This window comes from Nematolebias whitei, chromosome 9 (assembly GCF_014905685.2).
Source record: "Nematolebias whitei isolate Nwh7 chromosome 9, NemWhi1, whole genome shotgun sequence".
Classification (NCBI taxonomy): Eukaryota; Metazoa; Chordata; class Actinopteri; order Cyprinodontiformes; family Rivulidae; genus Nematolebias; species Nematolebias whitei.
In genome coordinates, this window is record NC_056506.1 from 38,862,576 (window position 1) to 38,886,297 (window position 23,722).

The 23,722-nt window shown below is 39.5% G+C and overlaps 5 protein-coding genes across 5 annotated transcripts in view; 1 reads left to right on the forward strand and 4 right to left on the reverse strand.

Moving 5' to 3' along the window:
* LOC119414691 (mucolipin-3-like) overlaps nt 1–714 on the reverse strand; it is a 13,414-nt gene extending 12,700 nt beyond the window's left edge. The window contains exon 1 of the mRNA XM_037681794.1: nt 635–714. The gene's annotated coding sequence lies outside the window, so the exon portion shown is untranslated. The remainder of the gene's footprint in view (nt 1–634) is intronic.
* A 1,522-nt stretch (nt 715–2,236) lies between these two features.
* Nucleotides 2,237–4,762, reverse strand: bcl10 (BCL10 immune signaling adaptor). The gene is made up of 3 exons (XM_037681795.1): nt 4,531–4,762; nt 2,744–3,032; nt 2,237–2,657 (listed from the first exon to the last, which is right to left on the reverse strand). Exons 1-3 carry the CDS (start codon nt 4,579–4,581, stop codon nt 2,272–2,274), a joined length of 726 nt encoding a protein of 241 aa, XP_037537723.1. The 5' UTR covers nt 4,582–4,762; the 3' UTR covers nt 2,237–2,271.
* Nucleotides 4,763–9,976: 5,214 nt separating this feature from the next.
* LOC119414693 (outer dense fiber protein 2) lies at nt 9,977–16,833 on the reverse strand. The gene is made up of 16 exons (XM_037681796.1): nt 16,659–16,833; nt 16,497–16,612; nt 16,267–16,398; nt 16,021–16,095; nt 15,650–15,721; nt 15,443–15,559; nt 15,113–15,298; nt 14,926–15,029; nt 14,694–14,829; nt 14,481–14,591; nt 12,722–12,826; nt 12,330–12,488; nt 11,940–12,040; nt 11,686–11,848; nt 10,338–10,463; nt 9,977–10,191 (listed from the first exon to the last, which is right to left on the reverse strand). Exons 1-16 carry the CDS (start codon nt 16,831–16,833, stop codon nt 10,018–10,020), a joined length of 2,052 nt encoding a protein of 683 aa, XP_037537724.1. The 3' UTR covers nt 9,977–10,017.
* Nucleotides 16,834–17,571: 738 nt separating this feature from the next.
* ift22 (intraflagellar transport 22 homolog (Chlamydomonas)) lies at nt 17,572–18,965 on the forward strand. Its single transcript, XM_037681797.1, has 5 exons — nt 17,572–17,626; nt 18,122–18,204; nt 18,325–18,408; nt 18,527–18,729; nt 18,817–18,965. Exons 1-5 carry the CDS (start codon nt 17,588–17,590, stop codon nt 18,963–18,965), a joined length of 558 nt encoding a protein of 185 aa, XP_037537725.1. The 5' UTR covers nt 17,572–17,587.
* Nucleotides 18,966–19,132: 167 nt separating this feature from the next.
* atp5l (ATP synthase, H+ transporting, mitochondrial F0 complex, subunit g) lies at nt 19,133–20,598 on the reverse strand. Its single transcript, XM_037681798.1, has 3 exons — nt 20,519–20,598; nt 20,131–20,291; nt 19,133–19,322 (listed from the first exon to the last, which is right to left on the reverse strand). The coding sequence occupies exons 1-3, from the start codon at nt 20,568–20,570 to the stop codon at nt 19,224–19,226; spliced, it is 312 nt and encodes a 103-aa protein (XP_037537726.1). The 5' UTR covers nt 20,571–20,598; the 3' UTR covers nt 19,133–19,223.
* Nucleotides 20,599–23,722: the final 3,124 nt, after the last annotated feature.

Consider the following 23,722-nt stretch of genomic DNA (forward strand, 5'->3'; position numbering starts at 1 on the left):
GGGTGCAGTGGTGGGTACGATAATCACAGCCAGTTATGAATCTTAGTGCACCATGATAGACAGCATCCAACATCTGCAGGGTTCTTGTAGGAGCGTTCATGTAAATAATGTCACCGTAATCAATGGAGGGAAGGAAAGTCACAGATACAAGGCGTTTTCTAGCATTCAGTGTTAGACAGGATCTGTTTCTGAAAAAGAAACCCAGTTTCTGGATGGATAGTGGATGGATGATGGATGGATGGATGAACAGATGGATGGATGATGGATGAACAGATGGATGGATGATGGATGGATGGATGTAAATGTTTCATTCAGAGAGAGCAGAAGCAGAAATGTCTCGTTTGGTTGTAAATCTCGCAGACCGCTCTTCTAAAATAATGAGCTGTCTTTATTTGTTTGTTTGTTTGCAGTTAAGCGGAACACGAGAACAAACAAATAAACAAGTAAACAAACGTCTTGCTATAGATCATAAATCACCTCATATTTAATATTTCACACACATCAGTCCGTTAAACACATCAAACAGTAAAGCAGGTTTTTGTCAGCCAGTAGATATTGCTGCAGGCTGCCTCCTCTTGTGTGTCCTGTCCTCACCAGCATGTGGACACTGTCATTTCCATAATACGGGAGTTACCTGCACCTCCTGACGTGCTCCGCTGATCCTCCCTGCAGAGCTCCTGGTGCTTTCCGACGAGCCGGTCTGACACTCTTCACCACAATGATGGTTCCTCTGTGTCTCTTGAAGCTTTAACGGTTTTTCCAAAACAAAAAAAGAAAAAAACTTGTTTCCAGTTGCAGTCTGACTGGGAGGCTGATCTCGTACAGTGTGGAAGCTCAACTTTGTGTTTAAAGATCGATGTACTTCATGAACATTTTAAAGTTTGTTCGTATTTTGGGATGTAACAAACGATGGACTGCAACCAAGATGCAGGGAGTTTTAGCCATTTTTGTGTAGACTAAGTTAAATTAGAGGAGCGGTGGCGCAGAGGTTAGAGAAGGTGGGCCTGTGATCAGGTCACCAGTTCAACTCCCTGCACCGACAACATAAAAAAAACAACAAAAAAAAAACGGTGGGTGCAGGTGAAGCACCCACACCTGCCTCAACTCTGGGCCCTTGAGCAAGGCCCTTAACCCCAACCATCCACTCCCCTGGGCACCCTAGATGGCAGCTCTCTGCTCCACAGAGGGCTGTGGTAGCTCAGTGGTCTCGTCAGGACGGACATCCAGTGTAAAAATAATCGGCAACTCTTCGTATGAGCTTGTTTGCTGTGGTGACCATTGAAGAAGGTAGCAGCTGAAAAAATAAATAAACTGGCTGTGGCGGCCATCTTGAGTTGGGCTGACTACAGAGGCTAATGAGTAGTAGACGTCCATCCAGTCAATACTTGCTGCAACTTTCATTCAAATTGGAGGTATTTTGCTAACAGGACCACACATATGCACTTTGCTCCCCATTCGCTGGTAAAAAAAAATCTAAGATTTATAAAATACATTTCATAAACATTAATCTAGAAAAAAAGAGTCCAAGCAAAATAAAAAACCTCATGTGAAAAGATGAAAACACAATTTAAAAGATACATAAAAAAAAAAAAAGGTTGTTCCGATCGTTTTCTGTTTTGTGCGCCGTTTCCCGAAACCGGTTTAGTTCTCGTCGCGACAAAGTTGCCGCCACAAACGTGAAGGAAAAGAAAGAAAACACGCCCAAACGAAGAATTCGTATAAACTTTTACTACGCAGCACGAACGTAAACAAGTGACTTACAAAAACAAACAAAAAAGCAGAACACGGTTTGTATTTCACATGAAGTTTGTATGATTTAACACAGAATCGAGGGATAAAAAAGAGACAATGCCGTTTATTTATTATAACGCACTGAAATTAGTTGAAAACCCCTTTTATAGATGAACTCATGTATTTATGTAATCATTCCAACTTATATATTAGCAAACTTCTACGTCCAACTACTCTTAAAAAAATCAGAAAAGCTCTGAATCGATGGTGTAAACGCCGTATGTCGCTTATGTTGATGCATTTCAAGAGGTAAACATGCATTTTTAAAATAAACTCAAAGGCAGCGTAACAAACTGGCACCAGTATCAACGACCATCAAAGTGGAAAATTAGCCTCCTTTTATTGCCGTGAAGTGGACGGCTACGGTGGTAGCATGAAGTATTTCTGCTGAATGGAAGGCCGGAGCAACAAGAAGAGACGATGCGAGTGTTTAATGGCGGGCGTGTCCGTGTGTTCCTGTAAATGGGCCGTCCTGAGGACTCAGAAGATGCTCCTGTGTGACGTCGGAGTGAGCGAACGCGACCGCAGCGGGTGGAAATTTGAGTCCCCTCCGCTGCTGCTGCACCCTGGCGTCGTGGCGTCCATGTTGGAGGGAGATTCCAACAGGATCTCGTCCGGCAGCGGGGGAGCTCCCGGGTCTCCCGGCTTCGGGAGGCTGGAGGAGGCGACCCCGACGCTGGCGCCGACCGCAGACGGAGGTTGGTCGTATTTCTGTAGCGACGGCACGTTGAGCAAGCCCGCGACGTCGGAGGTGGAGGGGCTTTGTTCTCCGTCTGGGTGGAAGAGCAGCGTGGAGTTGTTTGAAAACGTGCTGGGGAGGTCGCTGGTTGTGCTCGGGGAGCTGAAGAACGAGGAGGTCCCCGAGGCTGAGGGACGAAGAAACGTAGGAAATCTTAACCAAAAAAAGAGATTAAAACACAAAGAAGAGCTCGCACACTTCATCTCCACTCACCTCTGAGAGACTCGATCTTCTCGTTTTTAGCCTTCTGCACTTCATCCGTGATCCTGGCGATGATGAAGTTCTGCGAGCGCATCTCTCGGATGGAGTCGATCAAGGCGTCCAGACCGCGGGGGTTCTCGGCCAGGATGTCCAGCATCGTCGCGGTCCTCTTGGTCTGCGTGGTCCTGCAGCTGATTTCCTCTGCGTCGTCTCGCGTCAGGATCCTTTGGGAGCGCAGGTAGTCCAGGTGGCGATCGGCTCTGATCTTGTCGCAGAGGTAGTGCCGCAGTCTGGTCAGCACCTGGAGAAGAAGTAGGGCAAAGGTGAGTGTTTCCCCTCTTCATTCATTCAACCTTTTTTTAAACAGACTTGTCCCATTGAGCCACGAGGACTCATTTACAAGAGACCTGGACCCTTAAACGGTGCTACATTTGTTCCCGAGTGACCAACACAACTAGGTCTGGCACAATAACAAATTTTGCTGGGCGATTAATTGTCTCAGAAATTATTGCAATAAACGATTATATCGTTTGACATTTGACAATAATTAGTAATTATTGTCAAACTTAAGAAGAAATGTTGATTTGTTTTGCATGTAGTACCTCTTTTTCAACCACTTGATGGCAGTATGAGACAGTTTGAACGGAAGGATGGATAGTGAGGGAGTGAGCAGCGTGTCCCTTTAAGAAAAACGGGAGGGAGGCCCCTTGACATGACATGAGCTGTCTCTCTTTCCTTTATTTAAAGGTAAAAAATCCGACCTGACCCGGCCCCAGCCCGTCGCCATCATTTCTGTACTCCACCCGACCCGATGAATTAACAGTAATTACAGGTCCGAACTTGAACCCCCCGATATTTTTTTAGTAAGCTTCGACTGCTTATATAGTTATTAACGGTCGGCGGACGCATGCGGCTGAGTAAAGGGGGCAGAAGATCGAAGCTGAGGGGGTGTTTGTCCTTTCAGGGCCATCAAAACGCATTAAATCCCTGCTTCTGCATTATTCAGACATGGACCCTGCTCCGACATGTCAGATATTTTGGGATCTCACCTGTTTGGTTCGTCGGTCGCGCACATCCGCTGAGTGCAGCGGTTGAATGAACGTCCAATTGGGCCTTGATGGATCGCTGCCTGTCAGTAGTCCATCTGAAGATTAACTAAACTTTTTTTTTTTTTAACCTCTTTCAAGGCCGGTCAGCGTGTGGTCAAATGGCTGCGTGCGGCTGGTTATGGTATGGCAAGCCATGTTGTCATATAATTGGATCATCAGCCGCGCGTATCCGCTAACACAATCAAAAGCCAGACACCAGCCCGCACATTAAGCACATTGTGGCCCTCCGGCGTAGAAATGACAGCTCTAGACTGTTGTGGCTGCGTATGGTTCTTCCACATGCTACTGACGCCCTGGTTATTAAATTAATAAATTGGTAAATTGCCAGAATCTTTTTGTTTACTTCAATCATCTGATCAAATTTAAAGTGCTGCTCAAACCACAAATGTATTTTCCTTTCAAATTTGACACATTTTAAGGGGAAATGAACAAATAATTTAAAGACTCAACCAAACACAAATTTCTTAAACACAAATAAATGAATGAAAATGGTTAAATGAAGCTTTATCTGTGTTTTAGTTCAAACCTATCTTCTTTGTGGGCTTATGTAGAGGGTGTGGTAGGACATGGATATTTCCTCATTTAATATTAGGCCTCGGATTAAGTTAATCATGTTGTAAAATTGTCCTCATCTCGTCAAAAAGCATCCTTTACTTTGGTCTCTGCTGAAATCTGAATGATTTTACTCACGTCTTTTTTAATCTCTGCCATTTCATCTTCAGTGAGCTGTGGGGAATCCATCCCTATAGAAAGAAATCCAGGTGTTCCGGGTGGAAAATGACGATTTTAACAAGTTATAAACGAGTAACAGCTAAAAAAACCCGACATAAATAAAAGCCCCGTGAGCGTTAAAGGCGGTGCCACGTCATATTTCGTCGTTAAAAGTCGGTGAATCCTCTTTCCACGGACACTTTTGAGTCTCAATCACGGGAAACTATATTAAAAAAAGCCCCAGACTTCCTGATTGTCGTGTCGAGGTTAAACTACGTCAAAACGGAGAAGTGCTCCGCGGAGTCGTCGCTTTTACAATTTAAGCTCATGTTTTCTTTATATTCCTTGATAAAATGGAGGGAATAAAAGGGTTATTGTTTTTAATTGTCGAAAAGTATCGACTTTTTTCGCTTTCACTTGTACAAAGGTTGTTTCTTTTTTCAGCAGGTGAAGCGCAATTCTCATTGTGTCCACAAGAGGGCGCCATTGACTCAAGTTTAAAACTGAATCATTTCAGTTTAAATAATGTTTCATAACAGGAACAAATACTCAAGTTACTATGTTCGTTTTATATTAGCACAAAATACGCTCAGATTAAATGTAGTGAATGCCTCGCAACTACCACCACGACAAAGTTTAGTACAATATTCATAAAACTGATTATTTTGTCAGTTTTGTGTCATTTGTCTACATTTGTATCTTATAGGCTCCAAAATATAATTAGTTGTAAAGGTACATCCAGTGATTATTTTCTGACAATTTCATCAAGATCTTCAGTTGCTCATGAGATATTTTGCTAACAGACAGAGTTGGTTATTAATAGTTAAAGGCAAAATGTCAAACCAATGTCTTGCATCATTCGTTAACCCCTTATATCTTGATCTTGCAGCTGCTGTCACAACAATGCTTAGATCAACATCTGTAAATTTAACTGAGTTGAAGCCACTTTTGTTTATTTAATGTTTAGCTTTCTATGGCAGCCATCTTAAACTAAATTGACCCAAAAAGGCGATCATTTAATTTTTTTTAATTCTCAGGTTCAAACGTTTCAGGAGACTCGTCTTCTTTTTGAAAGTCAAACACTGAGACAATTTCTAACACCCACGTCCTGAGAGGTACTGGATGGACTTGTGTTTACAGGTGTTTCTATTTTTCTATTTCTATAACATGCAGATTTTTAATTATTTAACTTGTGCATCTTTCATTGTTTTTATTACTCACATTTAATGCTTTTTTTTTTGGAGGGGGGTGGCTTTTAGTACTGCATAAATGACGATTTAGTTGTACATGTTGCAATGACAATAAAACAATTCTCACAATCCATCAAATCTGTAAAAAACAATAAAATAATCAATAAAATTTCCAGATCTGACTTTGAAATGAGAAGAAAACGGAACAAGACGAGCAATGGTTAAAGTGCCTAATCCATGCTCAATAATCCAGGTATAAAATCCAACAGTGTTCAGTCAGCTCATCTGAACGGTTTATTTTTTTGGTGCTGAGACGCTTCACCCTCCATCCAGAAGGGCTGATGACTGTGGAAGCCTTCTGGATGGAGGGCGAAACGTCTCAGCATAAAAAAAGAAACTGTCCAGATGAGCTGACTGAATATTGTTGAAGGGTTAAAGTGGCCTCTCTGTTGCTCTAATTCGGCATAGATTTCTAATTTGACACAATCAACAAGTTGCACAAACAAATTGTACATATTTTTATGTTAAGCTGTCAAAAGTTGTGGATGAATGCATGTTTTAATGACTTAATAATACACCTCTAACAGAATCTCCACTTTTGGAGGATGAAAAATGTTCGTGAGTAAATTAAAATCACAAAACGTTTATTTGACCCACTAGAAAACAGTTCAGTCTTGCAAATACATATCCATCCATCCATCCATCCATTATCTTTACCCGCTTCTTCCTTTTCGGAGCGCGGGGGTCACTGGTGCCCATATCCAGAAGTCATTGTGTGGAGAGAACATGCAACCCCCACCTAGAAAGGTCCCCAGCCAGGATTCGAACCGGCGACCTTCTAGTTGAGAAGCAACAGCTCTATCAAATGAAAATGTAAGTGTTTCCATGGTTGGTTAGAGGATTTTCCCTCTGTGCTTCTTGGTTCAGTCGTGATCTTCAGCTGGGATCATGGCAGGACATCAGAGAAACATTCCTCTCATAGTTTAGGATAAATACTTTGGACTAAAAATAACCTGACTCCAAACATTTTGCTGCAGGACAGCAGGTTTGCGAGGATGTGGACGAGCTTTGTCCTCCTGATCATCTGTTACAGGTGAAAACAAACCTGCTGGCGTTACTGGCAAGAAGCACGGGTCACTAATAAAAGTGATGCATTGTCCCACCTCAGGTGTCAGCTTCGTGTCCCACAGAGCACCCATGTCCCCCTGGAGTCCCAGTTTGGACAACCGTGGAAGCTTTCTGAGGACTTCACCGACATGGGACACTGCAAAGGGACGTGAGTGCGAGGATCTGGTTTACCTGAGGTGATGTTTGCTCTACTCTAAATGTTCTTTCCCACTTTTTCAGTCACACCTAAATGTCGTGTTCGTCTTCAACAGCAAAAACCGAGGAAAGATCTTGGGAGTTCAACAGGAGGGTCAACCAGAACGGAGAAGCCTCGCCAGAGCACCTGCATGGATGCTTCTGTCGTCCAGACTGTGCTGTGCCAAGCCAAAGCGGGTTCAAGTACAGGGACAGTGATGTGAACAACTCATCTGCTTCAGTGATGCACATCTGGAAAGATCCATGGCAAGAAAGCACATCTGAAGATGACCTCAGTCATCAGATCTGATGCTGTGGAGGAGAAAAAATAAAGTTTTCACCTGGTAAGCACTTCGTCCTGACGAATCAGCAACGTTGGTCCATTTTATGAAGTTGTCATACGAGTTTCACTTTAAATCACACAAACTTTGCTGTCAAAGTAAAAAATAATAATAAATCAAAGCCTTCCAAAGCCTGCTGGACTCCAGCGTTTGCCTCAGACCTCATCCTGCTCTGAACCCCGTGGCACCACTCTCCATCAGCAGCCGCCCAGAGTGGGGCCCGCAGGCCAAAGTTGCCCACCAAGCTGTCCTCATTACTATATTAAAATTTCCTTTGAAGAATCAATGTGCTTACACTCATTGACTCCACCCATTGACTTTATTGTTAGTCGGCCTGACTACCATAGTTTAACTACACGGATTACACAATAGAGTAGATGATTTATGGATTTTTTAAAATAATTTATATTTTATTTTGACAGACTTTCTACCATCCCTCGGCAGTTTCTTGCCACTGAATAACATTTCCCTTTGACAGAGCACACTTATAAATCACACAAAGTGTTTAAAAGTAAATTATAAATATGAACTGGCTTCAATGGTGATTTGAGCCTATTTAAACTCAGCACCCCTGAAAAATAAAGAAACCATCAACAGGATTGTGTAAGGAAACAGTTCTCAAACCTTTGATTCACCAAAACATTGAATAAATATGGAATAAATGATGACAGTCTCAAACAGGCTAATAAAATCTATGATTTTTTTTTTTTTTTGGAGAGTCCTTCCACCTGTCAATCAATCCAGTAGACGTGTCAGCAACTGACCAATCAGCAACCTTGATTTGTCCTGTAGTGAACGCCCCTTACCTGCAGAGCTGCAGCTTTGCAGTCAGAGATATTTCAATAATAATAGAGTTTACACCTTTTGTTTCATGTTAATCTACTGTAATAAACTTGTGTAAAATACACCAGAATGCAGAAAATGACTTCTACTTTAATCAAAATTCTTTTGGGGAGGACCACCAGCCCCCATCACCACCAACACAGCCTGTTCTGTAATGTTCTTTATACAGAATGGAAGGTTAAATAACAGTAGAATAAATAAATGGACTTTAATTAAAGAAGTACTTGCATTTAATGTATTATATTATTGCATTTGGCCCACAGCTCTCTGATAGATTTTAAATTTGGCCCTCTCAAGGAAAAAGTTAGGGCACCCCTGATCTAGAGCGAATCAGCGACAGAAACTCAGATCTGTGAGATCCAGCCCCGACAGCTCAAAGGTACACTCAGACTTGTATCATTACTTTTGTACAATCTTTTCTCAGGAGGGAGGTGGTGAGGATGGAGCGTGGCTTGAAACCCTCCAGCTGCAGTAAAAACAGACCTGATCTACAGTTTTTTAAAATGTGAACAATAAACAGATTACAGTTTTGAATTGATACAAACCAAAAGAGCAATTATTTATTTAATGTATTATTTATTTGTAACCCGATTCATTTCATTCCAGCTGAGAATCGGCACATTAAACACAACAAACACAACAAACACACATTTATCATATAACAGATTTGTCATCAGCGATAAAAGACCAATTAAAATGAAAGTTAAAACTCTGGAAGAGCAGATTTTGGTTGATTTATGATGATTAGATCCATTCAACTAAACAAGTGTTTAAGGGGCTGTGAACTTTTAGAAACTTTTTTTAAACATCAATTTTACCTAACGGTACCGTGTTTTTCATACATAAGGCGCACTGAGTTATAAGGCTCATAGTCAATATATGAGAAAATTAAAGGATTTTAAGTGCGCCTTATAGTCTGAAAAATACGGTAAACAAAAAGAGCTCAGTAAAATCAAACTGACCAACATTTTGTGGTGGATTCACACATTACTGAAAAAGTCCAATGATAAACATCAACTTCCTGTTTAAGGTGCAAGCCTCTTTTTTTTTAAAAGTCACCGTTATTAAATTTGACATCTGAGATCCTCGCACATCCTTCATGTTCTATTGTTTTTTATTTGGGGAGTGGGGATTAAAGTAAGTGATATTTCCAAATCATTCCCCTTCATTTTTTTTAACAATTCTTTGGTGCATCAATTTTTATTGATTTTAATCTGTTTTCTTCTTCTTCTTCTTCAATTGAGTTTTAGCTCACATATTCTTCTTAAGAATAAGCTAGTGCAATTAGGAATGTGTGGTTTCATCAATATTAGTAACCCGTCATGTCACGGATGCAGCAAACCAGCCCCAAACCATGACACTACCACCACCGTGCTTTACAGATGAGGTAACAATGCAGAAATTCAGCGTTTCGCTTCCTCGCAGTCTAACGCTTCTTAAGTCACACTGAAAAAGGAGAAATATGTTTGCACCATACAATCAGGTGACGTCAGAGTTGAAGCTGGTGCGGCTGTCACACAGATAAATGTAGCACAAAGACGTTAGCACGCGTTTAAATATATCACAAAGCATCTTGTCAGACCGGAGTTAAAACAGCTGTCAAGCTCTGTTCACAAAACATGGAAACTCCATCAGGATGTAAGGCTACTGTTCAAACACCTTAAAAAAAAAAGAGACAATGGATTTCAGTTTTCCTGAACACAATTGAATATCTTTCCACACTTATTTTGAAGTAAGTCTTATAAATATCACAGGGTAAATATAGACGGGTTGATGAAAGCAAACCGTCGTCATTTCAGGACGTACGATGGTCCAAAGGTCGATATCTGCAGCCCTTCATCAAACATTGTTTTATAGGAGTTTTTAAGGAAATCGACGTAGTTCTGAATGCTTCGTTTGTGGCTCTCTGATTGGTCCAGGCTGAGCTGCAGGTCCTTCAGACGCACCTGGAACTTTTTCTCTGCCTGCAGATTGCAACACAGGCAAACAGACGGTTTCTTCTGATACTGAGTCAAAAATAACACAATGGATCATTTGTTCCCTGGAAAAAATAATCTAACCTAAGCAAACTCTTAATACATTTTCTGTATTTAAAAGAAGTTCTACTTACAGTTAACTTGCTCTGGTGAAGAAGCCTCAGCTCATTTTCTCTTCTGCTCTTCTCAGCTTCAAGCTCCAAGACTTTTGTCTGCAACGTTTCTTCTCTGGAAGCGGCCTGATATTTAACTTTTCTGACCTGAACACGTGATGATATAAAACATCAGACAGTGTGTGACAAATCTTCTTCCTGTTTGACAAGTCAAGTATTAAAAGTGTTGATTGGATTAAACTGAACGCTTCCTGTGTGTGTTTGGAGGAACTTCTCATATTATCGTATTTTTCAGCCTATAAGCCGTGTTTTTTTGTTGTTGCATAATTTGCATGCCCTGCGACTTACACACTGAAGTGATGTATTTATGGATTTTTCTCATATTTATAAACCAATTTTTGACTGAGATGTGACCGTTTTCATTAATTCTGACTAAAAAATTTGAACACTACCATTTTCAGCCACTAGATGGCACTCAAGCAGTATGGCATGCTGTTTTGTCATGTAATAGGTAAAAGTGGCTATTAAATACACAGTCGACTTGCCAAAGCCTGCCACCTTCGTCCAGCTCGCTTGGAACAACTGTGAAATCAGCTTCATTTCGCTGCGCCACCCGGAGAAATGCAGCTGATTTGACCATTAAAGTGCATTTATTAACTAAAAGTTCAGCTGAGACACACCTTTACTATGATGTCGAGCAAAAAAAAATGGTTTTAGCTGCTTATCTTGTTAAATTTCTAAGAAATGCGCAGCGTTCCTCCTTACTGTTTTCCTCCCAGTCTGCGTGCTCCCAGAGCACCGAGGCAACAAATACTTCTGAAATACAGCTGATTTGACCGTTAAAGTCCTTTTACTAAGTAAAAGTTAAACTGAGACACGCCTTTACTTTAAAATTGCGCAAACAAATAATTGTTTTTAGGTGGTTATCTTGTTAAATTTTAAAGAAATGCACAGCGAGTCGTTCCTCTGCGCGTTTCTACTTCCACGTATCGGCTTTTGAAATGCAGCTGATTTGATCATCAAAGTGCATTTATTAAGCAAAAGTTAGACTGAGACACACCTTTACTACAATTTCAAGCAAACAAATAATTGTTTTTAAATGTTATTCTTGTTAAATTCCTGTTAAAGTCCTCCCATGCACGCTCCCGCAGCCGCCATTTGGCAGCCATTTGATTTTTGGCAGACATTTTCCCGTTGTCAGTGATGACACATAATAGATGCGACTTATACGGTGAAGCGACATATTTATGGATTTTTCCACTTTATTAGACATATTTGGACTGATGTGACTTATAAGGCGGTGTGACGTGTACGGTAGATGCCTCTTAAATCTCAAATGTGTTGTCAGTGATCTGGTCCAGAGGCGCACCTGTTCTCTGACATCTGATAAAGCTGCCTCCAGCTGCCGGTTTAGGGCCTGACACTCTGCTGAGCGCTGATCCAACTGCTGATTGCTGTAGCTCAGAGCTTCCTCCTGAGCTGCGAGCTTCCGTACGAGCTCCAGGTTCTCCTGCTGCAGCTCGTCCATCTTCCTACGAACACGGTCGGATTAAACAAACGCATTAAACAGAGTCTGCTTACGTCTGTAGAAGGAAGAGAAACTTCTGAAAGCTGCCGTCCTACTTTTGAAGTGACTCCACGTTTGCGCGTAGCTTCAAGTTAGCTTCATGGATGGACTCCTTCATCTCCGCAGATGATCTCAGCTGTTTAGTTTGGCTCTCGGTCTGAAGCGACAACATTTATAAACCTCTAAATCAAAAGTTGATGCGTGCAAACAGTGAAACCCAGTGTGGGAAGAGATTAGGTGAAAATTACTTGAAAGAAACACAACTTGGGGGAAATGTTGACAGAAAGAACTCACACTGAACACACAAAAACACTGCAATCAGTTTTCAAAGATCAGAAGGCAAAATGCATCAGCAGGCTCAGTTTGTGCTGCCACCTACTGGTCAGATCGTAGAAACTGACTTTTGCATTTTACATCCTCTGACTACAGCAGCTGCTGTTGCACACCTTCAGCTGCAGCTGCTGAACAGACTCTGACTTTTCTGAGCACTTCCTCTCCAAACACTGCAGGCTTTCCTGGGACTCGAGGAGTTTCTGCTCGGCTGCACTCAGTAACTCAGGGTAAGCCTGAAGTTCCTCTACACGCCGCTGCATCTCCTGCCTCACCTGCTCCAGAGGAGGCCAACACAAGGAGTGTGTGTGTGTGTGTGGGGGAGACAGACAAAGTATGAAGCGGATTAATCACAACAGTGGTGTTCTAGATGAATGAAACATATTCCATATGTTTTATGATGAACCCAACAAATGTTTTACTGCTCAACGTTTGCCCAAGCACACATTAGTTCAGACATCGTGCGGAAAATAAATCATTAGTTCGATAAAAGCGCTGAAGAAGATACCTGCTGAACTTCTGTCTCCCTCCCGTCTCGAGTCTTTTCTGTTTCTCTTAAGAGATTTGCACATTTCAGCCTAAGGCCATCAGTCTCTGCTTGAAGTTCTGCAACCTAGAGACAAAAAAGAAACTTTACTGAGATTACAAAGCTGATAAAAATCCAAACTGAGAGTTATTTATTAATTTAGAAGTCAGAAAATATAAAATGTTACACTCGTCACTGAAGGACAGACAAGAGCTGATTTATTCACCACAATCAGAATCTCCTTTCTAAGGCACTCATTAAAACATGATTTTCTAATTGCTTAAGAATAAAAAGCATAACGAGCGTTTGAAGAGCTTAAGAAATAAATGGATCGTAAATAATTAAGAAATAAAATGATTCAAAATTACTCAAGGATACTTGTAGAAACTATAATTTGCTAATAATCTTTTCTAAAAGGATGAGATTATTTCCCAAACCTCTTTTTGTTCATGAGTTCAGTTCAACTCGTTTTATTTATATAGCGCCAAGTCACAACAGAAGTCATCTTAGGACACTGAACAGAAACATTCATATATAAAAATAATAATTTAACATTATTTATCTGAGGAGCAGACTGCTTTGGATTTAACTCCATCACAGGCTCTCATCTTGAGAAAAATATGAAGGCGACAGTGGAAAGGAAAAACTCCCTCATGAGGAAGAAACCTTTAGCAGAACCAGGCTCAGGACAAGCGGCCATCTTCTTTGACTGGCTAGGCTTGGTAGGAACAAATACACAATGGCAGGTCAAGAATCACATGTGAAGATAGAAATAGTATCAAATGAAAACTATTCAATTTTATTGATTAATTTAAGGAAATTAGGTCAATTTGTCCTCCAGTAGTCTAAACCTATGGCAGCATAACAAGCCAACCCTAACTATAGGGATTGATCAAAAAGGAAAGTCTTAATCCCAGTTTTAAAACTGGACAATGTGTCAGCCTCACGGACAGAAACTGGAAGTTGGTTCAACAAGAGCAGAGTCTGATAACTGAAAGATCTTCCTCCCATTCTGCTTTTGGAAACTCTAGGAACCACAAGTAAACCTGCAGTCTGAGAGCGAAGTGCTTTGCTAGGAAAATATGGAACAATAAGATCTCGAATATAAGATGGAGCTAGGTTTTTGAGGGCTTTGTAGGTTAAAAGTAAGATTTTGAATTCAATTCTGGATTTGACAGAGAGCCAGTGGAGAGAAGCTAAAACTGGAGAGATATGATGATCTCTCCCACTAACTCCAGTTAAGACTCTGGCAGCAGCATTTTGGATTAACTGAAGACTTTTAAAAGAAGTATTTGGACACACAGATAACAAACCATTGCAATAGTCCAGTCTAATGACAAATGCATGGACCAGTTTTTCTGCATCATTTTTAGATCAGATGTTTCTAATTTTAGTGATATTACGCAGGTGGAAGAAGATGGTTCTAGTAATGTTTTTAATGTGGGGGATAAAAGACATGTCCTGATCAGAAATAACGCCAAGATTTTTAACATTAGAGCTGGAGGACAGATTAATGCCATCCAAGGAGGGGGAAAGACTGAAAAATTCTCAGTCTTGTCTGTGTTTAAAAGGAAAAAATTAAGGTTCATCCAGGTTTTTATGTCTTTATGCTTTTATGAGGTGATAATAATAATTAAATATGGTGTTTGAATCTAATTTTAGATAATGCATTTGCAAAAAAAAAAAGCTTTTTTTCCCACTTTAAAGCTTATCATTGTCTAAAACATTATTTTCATCAAACCTGATATTGGCACTGTTCAGCTTCGTGTTTCCTCTCTAGACAGACCGTTTTCTCCTCGATAAGTGCAGATTCAATGTCAGCGAGTTGCTGCTCCAGTCGAGCCACAGACGCCTGCAGTCACAGACATGAATGGAATACATTTCAATGAGTGCATTTTCCCCCACTCTATATTTCTACTCTTATAGTATGTGCATTTAGGGAAATATTTCTTACCTTGAGTGCTGCATTATGAACAGTGAGGTCTGCATTGTCACTGATGAGTTTTTCAACCTTTTGCGTCCTCATTTCGTTAGCTGAAGCCAACTCGTCTTTCTTCTTCTGCAACCTCGATGTCAAGTCTGCAACTTGACTTCATTAGAGAAGAACAGAGGAAACTTTCAGCTGTCTCATCTACACACACATGTCCAGTTTGTAGGAGAAGTTGGTGAACAGAGAAGCGACGGACCTTTTCAGGAAGTCAATCTGAGCAACAAGTTTCTCTTTCTCATTTGTCATCTGATTCTTCTGTCTGGAGTTTCTCTCTAACTGAGCTTTAGTCAGCTGAAGGTCCTGAAATTTAAAGCAAAAGTCTGACCTGTGACGGTGCACAGAAATCAAAACAGTCAATATTTACAACCATTTCGACTTTATACCTTTTCCTTCAGTTGTGCATAGCATTTTTCGATGGCAGCTTCAAACCTCTCAGCTCTCTGTTTCTGAGCTCGAGTCGCTTTCTTGAGCGTTTCTTTGTCCTGCACGGCTTTCTTGGTCAGAGAGGCAAAGGATGCTTTCAGTTCATCCACCTTGAGCTTCTGCTTTGTTACAGTTTGTTCCAGAGTCTAAAAATCAAACATCACAAGTTTCATGTGTTATTTAAGAATAACTTTACATTCACTGAAGCTTGTTTTCAGAGCTTCAGGCTATATATATATATATATATATATATATATATATATATATAAAACATATGTATTTTATTTTACCCGTAACTGAACAGTCAGGCGACTGTTCTCCACCTCCTTGTTGCGCAGCTGTCCTTGCAGGCGAGCACGTGTTGATTCTGCAGACTTGGTCATGTGAACAGCACTTTTAATGTTCCCCTAGAGAAGCAAATATAAACTTTTAAATAAACTATTTTAAATTTAACTTGGACAACATTTTTGTTCCCAATCAGCAGCTGTTCTACTTACCTGCTCTTCTCTCCTCATATTCATCAGTTCTTCAATCCTCTGCTCAGAGTCCCTCAGGTCTCTTTTTAAATGCTCAAGGAAGGAAGCAAGGATAATCAACAGACATTAGAAATGAACGCCCATCATTCTAGCTTTCTGGCATCATATTTAAGTTTGTCAGATTTGATAAAATACACTTATGTAAAATATCTTGCTGTGATGTTTCAGTACCGTTTGGTTTTTGACAGTGTTGTACATCAGTTAGATCAGCTCCAATCAACAAAGTTATAATAAAGTACCGTCTTTGAATCAACTACTTTCTCACACCAAATATTCAACCTGGCCTCTAGAGCTTAACAAAAAAACAATAGTGAAAAAGAAAAAACAGTCACCTCATTTTCACTTTCAGTCTGGGAGACCTTGTGTCGCAAGAGGTCTATCTCTTTGTCTGCATCAATTCGATTAACCTGTAAGAGGAAGAGTCAGTCACTAAAACGGGTCAATGCAAATTTATTAACACAACTTTGCTTTTCTCCCAAGAATAGACTAAGCCAGAATATTATGTTTTGGATAGAATTCAGCAAAATGCTTCAACATGTGCTGCAAAACTTGGTGATATTAAAAATTTCAACACCAACCTCTGCATCCTGAAGTTGTTTCAGCCTCTGCCGTACTGACTTATTTATCCGTCTAAAATCTTCCAGCTTTTCCAGTAAAAGTCCTCTCTGTCGTATGATTTGAATCTTGTCTTTGGAAGACTGTCCTAAACCCTAAATTGACAGAAGACAGCTAAATAAAAGTGCATACTTCCTATTTTGTTGTGTGCTGAATACCAAGTCGAGGGATGTGAGAATTGCACAACACTTACAGAAAATTCATCTTCAATTGCATCTTTGAAAGACGCAAGTTGTATGGCTGCAGAGCTGCCGGCAGCTTCAGCATCAATAAGTAGCTTCAGTAAAGCAGCCTTCCCATCCGTGAAGTCTTCAGTGCTAAAGAAAAGACAGGGAATGAGAAAATGTTTGAAGACGGTCATGTTTAAGCCTGGAAGATAAGGATACATTTGTACACAACCAGTTGATCTCTGCTCTTGTCTGAAGACTGTTGTGCACCCACTTTCCTCCTAGCTGATGGCAGTTGTCAAGATCACCACAAGTGAGATCCTCCTTGATGGAGCTGAATCCAAGGGGATCCTCAGGAGACATAGCTCACAGGATCTAAACAAACAAGACACACTAAAATTCAGTGTGAAATCAAAGAGCAGGGTAAAAGTTTAATTTTCTAATAAATTTAGTTTTATTTCACCCTTAGCCATTCTTAATTTTACCTGAGTCAGAAAGCCAGGTTCAGTTGTCAACCAAGCCAAGGTGTTAAGGTTACTCCACAGCAACACTAGTTTTTTCTGCTAGCTTTTCGTTGGCGCTGCTAACTTAACGAATGAGCAAAGTTGCTAACAAATACATTATGTTTATTGTATCTAGTCCTTTTTTTTATTTTAAGCGTATATTCTGGAAAATTTGAACACTACTCACGCTTTCGCTTTGTTTGTTGTCAATACAGCAATGCCACTCCCCAACTGGAGAGGCACCTGAGACGTCGAACATGATTGGCTAGCAATGAGGCGATTTAATGACGTCAATGGATTATCTCGCTGCTGATTGGCCCAATGAGAAAAAATAAGGCGGGACTACGTTTGATTTGAGTTTCAAACAGCCAATGAACTAAGAGAGTTTCTGAAACCATAGAAACGATAAGGAAGTTTACTGCCACCGCTGTTAAACCGTACTGGGATCAGATCAAATCAACGCAACAAAGCTAATTTCGTCTGTTTTGTTACTTGTAGCTCCGTTTACAACACATCTTTTTTTCCTATAAATACACATGTATTGACGTTTGTACTATAGCTTTACATCTATAAGAGGTTAAGCTAGCTCGACAGCTAATGCTCGGCTTGTGGAAATGTTTAAAGTAAAAATACTCTTTGTTGGTCCTACTGAGGTAAGTGAGTTATCAATGTCCAGCTCATGTGGTGTGGAGGATGTAACTTTAACTTTTAGATGTTGACGAGTAATTTAATCTTAACTCTACATTATTCATGCTGTACTACTAGCCCTTACCAAAAGAAATACAAAAATAGTGCGCACATTTTGTCTTCAGCCTTGAAAAGGAGTGTAGTTTTCAAGTAAAGATAAAAACCACAGAAAGTAGACTGGTTACATCTGGATTAAAATTTTCTTGCAGATCATGAAAGCTTGTAAATCAGTTTTTGATTAGTTTTTTTTTTAATTTATGTCTTAACTAGTCAGGGTGAATGTTGTGTAATGTAACCAATACTTGCATATAGTACAAATGCAATTTATAGTACTTCTACACAAAGTGCACCCATTTCAGTGTACAAAGGAAACATGTTCCTCTAAAATACCAATTAATTATTGAGAAATGTTTGTTTCAAATGTAATAATAAAAAAAATAAGCTGTATGCCTGTTTTTCAGAGTGGAAAAACTGTTCTTGCAAATTTTCTCTCTGACACGACGGAAAATGTGGGTGGCGAGTATCGACCTACTAAAGGAGCCAGGTAAAAAGCATGATTTCACCTTAACTCTAGATGACTCAAGACTTACATCAATGAAGAACAATGTAGTTCTCCTTAGAGGTTGGAAATATCAATACACAATTCACTTTCTACCTTGTCAAGGATACTGGAGTTTGAATCCCAGCTTGAGGGCAGTGGTGACAAAACATGTGACGTTGAACTCTGGGACTGTTCAGGGGATTTTAGGCAAGTTAAAAAAAAGCTTACGTGTAATTATGTCCCTTTCTTCTTAAAATATCACATTGCCTATATCTTGGTGTGGTTATGTTATATAATGTGTAAATGCTGATGCATTCTCTTGCAGATTTGAATCATGCTGGCCTGCGCTGATGAAGGACTGCAGTGGTGTGGTGGTCATTTTTAATCCCGATGTTCCAAGTCACCTCAAAGAAATCGAGACCTGGTTCTCCATGTTCATTTCCACTCAAAGTTTGCAGGACAAACAGTGTTTACTCGTAGCTCACCACAAGCCTGGCAGCGAAGTAGAAGAGAGGAGGCTGCATTTAGGTAACCTCTGTGAAGACGTGCAAAATTTGTGGCGTTAGCTTACGAGTGGTTTGTTTTCTAGACTAACTTTTTCTCTTTTCAATGCAGCCTCAAATCTGAGCAGACTGCAGCTTATTCACTCCAACCTGGAAGAGGAGCCAGAGGATGTAAGGCATGCCTTCTTCAGATACTTGGGAAATGTTGTAACTGCAATGACGGAAAGTCGAGAGCGAGAGGAGATGTCCATCATTACATAGAAATAAAGTCTGTAAAAATATCTGCACATTTCATTGGCTTATAAATGCAACATATCCCATTATTTTTTATTAATAATTTGACAGTGATGCATATCAAAACTTTTCCCTACAGTTAGGAAATAGTTTTTATTCATTGTTACATACAAGTGAAACAAAAAATGCCATCTTGTACGATTAATATTTATTTATATAAAAAAAATTTGCTTATGGTATTGAGAAAGTAAGAAGTGCAAAAGGAGAGAAAAAAGTTCATGATTTTTAGACATCGTATCCAACTATGCCTCCTTTGCCGATGCACTCTCCAATGAAGAACCACATCAGCACCTCAGTGGTGACTAATCCGTTCCTTATGGCATCCTGAATAAAATAAAAATATATATATTATTAAAGAGATCTGCCTCAAGCCAAGTTCAGAGTACAAGATTTTCAGTAGTGTTGCATTACATAGTTCACATTACCAGGCAACATTTTCTACACATCTTTTTCATCGTTTCGTCTTTTTCTTTATTCTAACGTAAAAATAATAAAAACCGTTTTGTAATATCACAGGTTACATTTTTTAATATGTGTGAGGGGAGAGGTGGTGCAAGGTGGGCCTGTGATCGGAAGGTCGCCGGTTCAACTCCTCGTACCGACAACATTAAAAAAAATGTGGGTGGGAAAGGTGAAACACCCACACCTGCCTCCACCTTCATTTGCCTCACTCTGGGCCCTTCAGCAAGGCCCCACCATCTGCTCCCCTGGGCACCCTAGATGGCTCCCTCCCAGGTTGGTGCAAGTTAGTTCGCTGTGGCGACCCGAGGAAGGAAGCAGCCGAAAGAAGAATATATATATTATGTATATATTTTTTTAATATGTACTATTATTTAACACTTTATTTGTGCTATCTTTATTTCATGATTTAAGTACATTAGCAGCTCTGGGCACATATTCTTACTGAAAAGGACCAGGAGTGGCTGTGATGATTAAAAAGGTTGCAGATGCCAGATCATAGTTAAAACTTGTCTCTTACTTGATTGTTAGAAATATGTTAGAATTATTTGTAATTGTTTACAATCTATATAAGCCTTTAAAAATAATAACTAAGTAATAATGCCTTATCGCCACTTTAAGTTAAACAATGTTTATCACCATCAGTGGATGTGTTAATTTATAAGGCTCTCACTTTAACTGTGGTCTGTCCCAGACGTCCAGACTGATAGCTCTTGACCAGCCCTGAGGCAGCATTGCTGGCTTTAGAGACCTCAGCAGGTGTCGGAGGAACCAGCTCGACCCGGGCGTAGTGCCAGAAGGTCGCTAGTCGGGGTTTGGAGTATGTGACAGCGGCTGCAATGACAAAAACACAACCTTATTTAAATAAAAAACACCAAAGTGAAGTAATAAAAACAACAACTGACCAAACAACTACCAAAACGACACAGCTGTTTTTACACCTGAAGGTCACTGAACCAACCTGAACTGCTTAAAACGGTTAACTAACACCAACTTATATTTGTCCTGCTAAATTAAAAATAAATAAAATACATTAATGCAAAAGAAAGAAAGAGGCTTACCTCCAACCAACCCAGGGACTTTAGCAACAAGTTTCAGAACGCTCTGAGCCATAGTGAAACTTTCTAAAGAAGCAGCAGTAGAAGAAGAAGAAAGCGGAAACAGTAAATGTGTTTCCGGGTGAAGAATTTCAAAATAAAGTCACTGATTATTTTGCTAATTTGTACGAACAGTAAAGCAAATAAACAATCCCTGTGTGCAACTTAAATTCAACATTTTAATCCATGATTTCAACGGAATATTTACTTTGTTATATTTTTCTACGTGCAGTTATTAATATTCTGTGTTTTTTTTTAGTTCTATTCTTATTCCTCTGCTTTAAATTAAAAAAAGTTGATATTTTTGTGCTTGTATGGGGTGAAAAGTAACGAGTTACACAAGGCAAAAAAAACAACAACAACAAAAAAAAACATTTTGTCACACCTTTGTAAAGAAGAATGCGTTTATTTTTGCTTTTTACATGGATGACTGATTACTCACTTGCCTGGCTCACCCTGTGCTCTACATAAGAAATACCTGCTGCAGTAACACCCAGCAGCCTAACAGAATTAACCCCCACTCCCATTTTTTATAGATTTAACTCCTATCTTCAGGATATTGTGTATACATGTGAGAAAATAGTGTAAATAAATCTTCTTTGAGCTCCATAAATATCCTGATTGAACTTTCTGAAAAAGTGAATGAGCCTCACAGCGCTTCATTTATTTTGTTTAGCAAATGGTAAAATCATTCTTTGGACAGTTTAATAAAAAGCATTTATAAGTGTAAAGTCAGGATCGTGTGTTTGAGCACAAGTGAAAGCGGGCTTGTTTTGAGGCTTTTCTAAAAAAAAAAAAAAAAATTCCTTCATGATGCAACTTCAAGCAAAACAGTCAGTGCTTTGTTCTCAAAGCAATTTTTATATTGGTACTTTTCTCCATTTATTTTTTATTTTTTTGTAATAGCTGAAGTTTTAGTGCTGCAGAGTTACATCACAGATGTGTTTCTCTTACTGCTAAACTTTTGTTTGATTTTCCTTCAAATCACTAGAGGGTGCTCTTAAATATATTTTTAGTCTAACAAGGCCTCAGAGACAAGCAGTTTGTCTTTTATTTTTTATTTTTTTGCTTTAAACTCAGCAAATACACCACTGCTTTAGTGTAAGATGTATGTTTCTTGGAGATGGAGCAGTTATTAGAGTCTGTTGGGTGAACTTCTAATGTTGTGCCTGCACACGTTTTTTTTTTATTAAATTCTCACAGTATTAGCTTCAATGCAAAGCTTATTGAGATCACCTGGTCTTGTTCAAAAATAAGAATCTCAACACTTTGGTTTTCAGAAGTTCAACCTGAACAATCGTTTCCAAACCTCAATTGCATGTACAGATAATGAAAAGGGAAATGATTGGGGGTTTAGATTTTTTTCATTTCAAGATGCAATTAAAATGTCTCTTTTGATTTCCTTGAATTTGTGGCTGCTGTTTACAGCACTGTTGCAGAAGGAAAAACAAACTACAACCAGAGAGTAAAAGAAAAGCAAACTTAAATAACCATCCACCCATTATCTTTAACTGCTTCTTCCTTTTGGGGTCGCAGGGGTCACTGGTGCCCATATTAAGCCATTGATTGCTGGGCAAGAGGCGTGGTACAACCTGGACAGGTCACAGGTCTATCGCAGGGACACAGAGAGACAAACGAGATTGAAAAAAATCACTCACACTCACACCTAGGGATAATTTAGAGATACCAATCAGCCTAACATACATGTTTTTGGTCTGTGGGAGGAAACCGGACTACCTGGAAAAACCCACGCATGCACGGAGAACTCCACCCAGAAACGCCCCTGGCTGGATTTGATCCAGCGACCTTCTCACTGAGAGGCAACAGCACTACCACTTAAAAAAACATTAACCAAAAATGTGTTTTTTAAATGATGATTGTTGTTTCATTAAGCCTAAAATTATAATTTATGAGGGAAACTGAGGCAAGGTTGCAGCCTGACAAACTAAATACACATAAAATGTAAAATGCATAAATGCAGAGACTTTAGAGAAGCTGAATTACACTCAGACAAGAAGACTAAATCAGGCTGGAGTGAAGGCTGAAAATCTTTTCAAGCTTTCAAATGGTCTGTGCACGCAGACATAATTATAACAAATGACTTGTGCAGCTCAGCCTTGGCAGCAAACAAACGCACACATTGAGTGACTGAGCAGCATGGCAGGGCAGTAATCAGTTGTAAGGAAACAGATAAGAGGACTCATTCAGTTTGTTTCATGGAGAAGTTTTATTTTCACAAGTCTGAGGCGATGAAATCATTTGTTTTATCAGATGTACAGTAGATCTTTTTCAATCTGAGAACCTAAATAGATTATCTCACAGCACACGTCCTTTTCCTTTTTCTCTTAATCTTCATCTCTGTCTGAATCACTGTGTTTTTCTGCTCTGACTGGGCTCTTTTCATTATTTCCTCTGGGATTATTCACATGTAGTTATCAGACTGGAGGTAAATAATCAATGAGAAGCAAAACTGCAACAGCCAACACGCATACATCTGATTTTAATATGCTTTAATTAGATTTTTTTTCGCTGTGTTTGCAATGTTTATCTTTAATCACTCAGATGGATAAGAGGATTATTTTCTGCATTTGCAAACTGGATTAAGTTTTAATAGTAAAAAAATAAAAACAGTTCAATAAGAGAAAGAGGTTGTTGCCTAAAGGGTTTAACACAGCAGTTCACAAGCTGCTGGTTATGGTGTCTGTGTCATTTATTTGCAACTTTGGTTTCACATTGATGTGCATATTCAGAAAATGTGGTTGGCTGGCTGCGGTGGGGACTAATATTAGTGTCAAAACAACTAAAAAAAAGATAAATGCAGCCGAAAACAGCATTTTGCTTTGCAGCTTTTGCTAAAACACGATATCCATGCGTCACAGATATTGATTAAATATCTTGCAGGGCAGCATGCCCACCTGATACCAGAGCACATTACTCATGGGATGTATTTTTACCACCCTGCAATAATATACCTGGCTTCTCTTCTTACAAAACCCTTCAAAAAAGTGCATCTCAGTAGCTATCATTTAAACTAAACATTTATATTAGGCCTGTTATATAGTAAAAAAGTGAGTTTATTTAAATATGTATATATATATATATATATATTCGGAAATGTCTGTGGATATATATATATATATATATATATATATATATATATAAATATAT